This window comes from Colossoma macropomum, unplaced genomic scaffold, assembly GCF_904425465.1.
Source record: "Colossoma macropomum unplaced genomic scaffold, Colossoma_macropomum, whole genome shotgun sequence".
Lineage (NCBI taxonomy): Eukaryota > Metazoa > Chordata > Actinopteri > Characiformes > Serrasalmidae > Colossoma > Colossoma macropomum.
The window spans coordinates 20,211,654-20,218,886 of NW_023494796.1; the positions used below are offsets into that span (position 1 = coordinate 20,211,654).

At 38.0% G+C, this 7,233-nt stretch overlaps 1 protein-coding gene across 1 annotated transcript in view; it reads left to right on the forward strand.

Moving 5' to 3' along the window:
* tacr3a (tachykinin receptor 3a) overlaps positions 1 to 6,999 on the forward strand; it is a 44,806-nt gene extending 37,807 nt beyond the window's left edge. The window contains 2 exon segments of the mRNA XM_036583483.1: positions 4,235 to 4,431; positions 6,711 to 6,999. Of these exon segments, the coding sequence (XP_036439376.1) occupies positions 4,235 to 4,431; positions 6,711 to 6,999 (486 nt within the window).
* The last annotated feature ends 234 nt before the right edge of the window (positions 7,000 to 7,233 follow it).

The window sequence follows — 7,233 nt, forward strand, 5'->3', positions numbered from 1 at the left end:
CTCTCTCTCTCCTGCTTCCTTTTCCTCCTCATGCTTTCAACGCTCAGCTCATTTCTAGACACAACAAACAGATTGTGTTTGCTGAAAACATGGTGAAAGTCAGAAGGGAGGGAAATTGTACTCCAGCTAATGTGTTTGTTTAGGCTCAGTTGCCAGATACAGACGTTGCCCACTGCAGTGGAGCTTAGTTGTGGCTTAATGTTCAAACACCTAGTGCTGCTTTATGGGTTTATACTAGTGGCGTAGACAGAGTTTCATTCTGGGGGCTCGTAAGCAGCAGCTAGCGAGCATTATATGCCTGAGGCTTTACTACAATCACCAAATAAATAATAGCCTCTTTAGAATATTACTCTTAATTACAATAATCAGACAGTAAAAATATTTTCAAGGGCCCATACCATTCAAACCGCAGTATGTGGAAATTAAAGGGGAATTCCACCAATTTTTTCTAAATTTCTAACTAGTTAAATTGTTAAGATGTAAACAGTCATTCACAGTGGTTTGGTGTTAAATGCTCTGTTTTGGAGAAACATACCAAGTCAGAATTATTCACAGTGGTGGTGATAGGAACCAGAAGCCTCAAGCATCATATGCCTCCAAAACCCACAGCAAAGAAGTGGCTATAAATATGCTGCTTCATGCCTGAGACATTGTTTTATAGCAGTTTTAGGATTGATTTTGGCTTAAAACATACTTTTTTAAATTCATTCTTGGCAAAGAGATGCATGCAGGGCATTGTAAGGCAAAATAGTAGCATAAAAACCTATTTATTTCAGATTTAGCACTATTTTACTATTGTCAGCATTATATTTAAACTTAGAAGGCATGTGTAGGGTCACTGGTTGTTTTGGACAGTAAATAAAATAGCTATATTTGTGTTGTAGACATCATGACCCCTGGTTCCCATCACCACCACTGTAAAGAGTCCCTCTACAACGAACCGTTTCACATTAAATCACTGCAAATGACTTTGTTTCAGTGATGGTTTGAAACAAAGTCATGAATACTAAATACTTCAGTACTGCTCAACAGTTAATTAAACTATATTCCTTCAGTTTCTCAGACCCTGACTTGATCTAAGCCGACACTGAAAAAAGTAATGCAGTGAACTGACTTGATTCAAATGTGTACATTATTTCCTCATGAAGACATTATATTACATGACCACAGTTTTGTATTTGCATTACTTTTTCAGCATACAGAGGCTTTTTCAATCACAAAGCATCATTGACACTACGATTCAGTCCAGGCTCATTTCATGTCTTAGAAATCAACTCATTATAGTTTGTTTATGTGTTTAATCATATTTCTGTCACTTATGAATTCCACTGTCTTGGGGCTTTGCAGCCATTTTCTCAGCAGTTTTTCAGATGAAAATGTCAGGCCAAATTTATGAGCTCGGTCGTTTTCATAAGCCTGTCTTTTCATGTCATTTTCTCCATATTACAGACCCCTGCAATTGTGCACCAGCAATTTAAAGGAAGGCTCAAAAATAAGCCTAAATAACACTTTCAGCTTAAAAAGGAAGTGGGTCAGTGCATGGCGGCAGTTCATTCATGCATTATTTCATTTTACCGTTTTTGCTGTTCTAATTTTCATTTTTGAGGTGAAACTTTCAGTTAATTGTCCCTTAATTGTCAAATTTGATTGTCAATCAAACAGACACACAAACAGCTGTGAAGGCATTCTTAGCTGTGTTGCAGGTTACTTCTATTTAGCGATTATTTTTTGTCATCAGTTCTTTATACAAAAACATTTGTGTGCTATATAGCATGATATCCTCATGCTAAACCTTAGTGTTGTGTTTTATGTGTTTTTGCAGTTGGGAATCCTCAGAAATCAGTGATTTTCCACACATTAGAGATACAGTGAAGCCCATTAATATTTGGATGAGGACAAAGCATATGGATATGAGCTCAAAGTGCAGAAAAAAAGGAATGAAACCTATCAGAAAGATAGCAAAAACATTCAGTTGGACAAATCAGAAGATATTATCTCTGGTGAAGAAAACCACTTCACAACAGTTGGCCAGATCAAGAACACCCTCAAAGAGGTAGGCATATTTGTTAAAGTCAGCATTCAAGACAAGAAGAGTAAACACAGAAGGTTTAAACCACTGGAAAAACTGAAAACATGGAAGACTAGATTAAAGTTTGCCAAAAACATGCCTAAAAAAGCCTATAAAGTTCTGGAACAACATCTTATCAACTTGTTCCAGAATAATGGGAAGAGTATGGATAAGAGAAGGAACTGCTCATAATCCAAAGTACGTCAATCATGGTGGAGGTAGTGTCTTGTCATGTCATTTTCTCCATTTTACAGACTCATGCAATTGTGCACCAGCAATATAAAGCAAGGCTCAAAAATAAGCCTAAATAATACTTTTAGCTTGGAAAGGAAGTGGGTCAGCACTACCTCCACCATGACCATCAATCATGGTGGAGGTAGTGTTAGGTGTGTGTTATGGAACTCATTCTCTTGTATTCATTGATAATGTGACTGCTGACAAAAACAGTAGGATGAATTCTGAAGTGTATACATATATACATCATTATCTTTTTGACATCCAAATATTAGTTAACTTAATAATGGCTGTGTGTTAGTCATTATATGAAATAATACATTTCAAAGCAATACTGGAGCTTTATTAGTAGGATTTTTGCTATACTTCAGTTCTGTTACAGGCAGCTCTACTTATTCTGAGGTAAACACAGCCAAAACAGTTGGTTGTTGCTATTTGGGTTTGCATGTGAAACTTTTCAAAACCTTCAGTAGCCGTGCACTGTTTAAGTAAATACTACATTTTCGGTGAGGCAAATTTTGAGGAAAGTGTTCATTGTGGTGAATTCTGTTAAAAAAAATGTAATTTATCTTGCAAAATTTTACTCACAAAAATGTACACTGCTAACTGGTTTTACCATCTTTTTCACAATAATGGTCAAATGTTTAGGTCTTTGTCTGTTCTCTAATCCACTAACAACTTCTAAGGTAAACGATTCTCAGAAGATGGCGGCTCCATCCTCCTGAGATGTCTGAGATTTGATGGTTATATTATCAGGGATCCCAAAGTGCAGGCAGTGTTTGCAGTGCGAAATGACATGCAGTGATTAGAGGGATATTGGACAGCCATGCCGAGTGAGCCTGGAACTCATACTCAGAGACTTGATAATGAAATCTTGTAATAAGAGAAGCTCCCTGGTGGAAAGAATTGGAGTCATCAAGTGTCTGTCTGGCTCAAGCAGTTGAAAAAACCTGCAGGAAAAAAAAACTGCTGTGCAGAGACTATTCTACCGTTTATAAGTTTGGAATTGCTTGAAATATTGTTGACTGTTCTTTCATTCAATAATAACCTGTAAAGCATTGAAATATCATTAACTAGAATGAACCAGGGTATTGAAAGTTTTTTGGGGGGAAACAACAAAGTCATTAAATGATACGTAATATACTGTTGAGGTATTCGATTTATACTAATTTCATGTCAAGTCATCTGCTTTGAGATTTGATCATCATATTCATGTGATGCATTGTGTATATTAATTATTATAATTTTATCCTTGATGTTATACAGCTGTCAGTCATTATGGAATCATCTACAGCTCTGTGCACCAGTCTGGACCCATAAAGTGTCTTACTGCTTTCTACAAATTAGTTAAATATTATATGAAGAAAATGATTTTGGTGATTTAGGGGCTTAAGCAGCATCATACTTGGGGGCCAACTACCTGCCCCATACATAACTGTGGTGGAACTGAGGCCTAAGGCAACTGCTTATTTCACTTATAGAAAGAACATACACAGTGAAATTGTCTTTATATTGCTCAGTATAATTTATTGTTCTTTTCTCATAGAATATAGTCAGGTTCTCTTTCATATGAGACAACAGCACTTTATTCTTTCTGATTTCTCAGAAATTGGAATAATTGGCCATTCTGTTTCTGTTTCAAGGGTTGTCGAGTTGTCTTCTTACAGTGTGGACCGGAACACCTGTAGCATGTGTGTCAGGTCCTGCACGGTTGTCTGGAGTTCCATTTTTTCCTTGTTCTCTTTCTCTGCAATCGTTTAATTTTTTTAACTCCAGTTCCGTCAACTCTTGTTTTGGCTTTGCTGTTTGAGTCACATTCTTTCAGGCTTGCATCATTTCTTCGGAATGTTCTTCCTTTCTGCTCAGAGGATTGCGACAAATGTCACATCTTCCCACAAAATAATAAGGCTTCGCTCTTTCTCTTCCCTCCAGGTGGTGAAGATGATGATCATTGTGGTCGTGACCTTTGCCATCTGCTGGTTGCCGTACCACGTGTACTTCCTGATCACGGGCCTCAACAAGCAGCTGGTGAAGAAGAAGTCCATCCAGCAGGTCTATCTCTCAGTCATGTGGCTTGCCATGAGCTCCACCATGTACAACCCCATCATCTACTGCTGCCTCAACAGCAGGTAAAGCTCACAAACACTGTTTTCCGCCAATGTGTTCGCGTTCCTTTATGAGCTTTTAGAGAACATCCTGACGTGTAGCTGAAACACAGTGTATTTCAAACCAATCAAACTCTTTTTTTGCTCCTTGAAGCATGAGTATACTTATCCCACTGGGATGAAACACAAAAGATCTATAACCCCAAGGGCTTTCGCCATGGCAACCCAGAGTACTCTACTCCTTCATTCTGGCTAAAAGGTAGTCCTAGTGAAGCCTCTTTGATCACTCGATATGTTCTCCCAAAGGAGTCGTTGCTACTTCAAGGACTTATTCAAGTAGATGCTGAAATAGATCACTTCACACAGTAATGAATGGCCCTGAGATATTTCTTTGCAATATGAAGATTGTTCCCTCATACAAATGTCTTAACAGGTCCAAGCTTAAGTAACTTTATATATGAGTTGTAGTTACTTTCTCAGTTTCAGTGAGCTACAAACCGCCTGGTGATTATAAATGGTTTCCACTGAGCTAGCAGTATACTCTACTATTACAAGTTCTTCTTACTCTTAAATTAGTAATGTTAACTTGAATCAAATATTATTCTTTGTCTATTGTACTGACATAAAACTACTCCTTTGTATTAAATGGACTGTTTTATACAGTAATGCATAAATGGCTTAGATAAGACTAGAATCACCCATTTCTGAGGACTCTAATAGAATATTTACCATTCTGTTAGCATTCTGTGGCTGAACTGGTAAACCTGAACACAAAACACCATCATGGTGAGAATAACAACAACATGTAAAATGCATCCAAACTTCACATTTAACATAAGAGTACTGCTGCTGTCGGAACAAAACCCCATATTTCCAAAAGGATAATTCTACAGGAGAAGGAATTTTAATGTAAGTCAATGGAACCAGACTTTTTTCCAAGTAGTTTTGGGCTGTTTCTTTTGTTCCATTCATCATGAAACTTACACACAATATATAGAGCAGAAGGCATTTTCAAATTATGTCAAAAACTGAAAAACAATAAAAATGGAGAAACAAGGTTTTGTTCCAACAGCGGCGATATGCTATGACACAAAAATAGCAGTTTGCAAAGAGAATTATATTCATAAATTAGAAAAATAAGAGTTTTAACCCCTCAAATGGCCAGTGCCCATTGGTAGGCCTGAGGTTTTATTACACATGTCTATAACCTAAGAATAGCTTGACCAGTTTGCATTGAAGTCCCAGTAGTTACTGAATAATAAGACTTAGAATGTAATAAGCCTGGGAGTTTAAGGGGTTAATTAACAGAAACAACAAAACCACTAAGAATGCTGGGAAGCTTTTTGGGCACAGAACTCTTCAGTCTGTAGGATAAATTAACTGATCTTAACTGATCTTAAGAAATAGTATGTCTAACTAGATTTGTACTAGTAATTTTAACAAAACGTTAAGTGCAATTACAATGTTTTACATTGTGGCTACTCGAAGGTTTGGAATTTTCATGAGTTAGCCTGATGCTAGGATGAACAACATGATCAGTACCATCCTAAAGCAATGGTCATAAACCATCTAGTATCTATCAAGCTGCCCCACCCTCTAATGCATCTGATCCAGCCAATCAGGGAATTGGGAAGAGGTTAATTAGCTGGAGCTAAGTGTGGTTGGAACTAGACTCCATAGGAAAGTAGATGTCCTGCGTCAGGGTTGGAGGCACCTTCCTCATTAAAAAAATGTATTTAATGCAATATGTTGAAAATATGTGAAATTATTTATATGTTTATAAGAAGATCAAGAGAAATTAGGCTACTAAGCTTCTTGGTCTGGCTTGATAATTGTTGTTTACCAACTGTTGCATTGTAAGATTGTAAAACGGAGAAATACCTGTAAAAAGTCAGTAGACTACGTCAAGAAATTGAAATAATACATTAAAGGTAATGAAAAGGGAGTGGTTATGAAACGATGAGTGACAAAATATTGGCAAAGCCTAGACATTCATGCAAACTGTGGTGGCTCTTGCGTGAAATCAATGAAGAAATTATAGCTGCAGGACATTTTCAGGAATAAGATTTATTTTTTTGGCTTGTTCAGGTTGGCAGTGGCGTCTTAACATTATCTTTAATTAGTTCCCTTTGAACAGATTCCATATTTTCTCAGACATTGAGACATTGAGAAGTTTGACAAAAGCAATTTCTTTATAGCTTAGCTTTAAAATGCACCTGGAAGGATGTCAAGAAAATCTAAAAATTTGGCAGAACTGGGCGCTCAACCCCACATTCTTTTGTTTTGGTCCCTCTTCACCAAAGGTTTCGGGCCGGCTTCAAGCGGGCTTTCCGCTGGTGCCCCTTCGTGCGCTTGTCCAGCTATGATGAGCTGGAGCTAAGGGCTACACGCCTGCAGGTGGCCCGGCAAAGCAGCATGTACACGTTGTCCCGCATGGAAACCACTGTAGTAGCCGTGTGTGACTCCAGCGAGCCATCTACCAACCCGGCCCGAAAAAGCCTAATCAACCACCACCATAATGGCTGCTCTCATTCCACCAAAAGCAGAGCGGCCACCTACACACCCAGCGACCCTCAGGAGGAGTTCTGCTGAAGACTTTTTCCACACCGCAGAACATCTGTAGAGAAGGAAGCCCAGCAATGCTGCAGTTTTGGGGTGGACGCTGAAGGGACAATTTGCCTCCTTTTCCATTTCATTGCGCATCTCATATGAAGATTAAGAGAGATGGGGCTTATCTGTTGCAATGGATTTGGGCGAAAAAAGCTACAAAAGCACTATAAAGCACTATAATATGCTTTATTTAGCAAGTTTTCATCATATCATGAG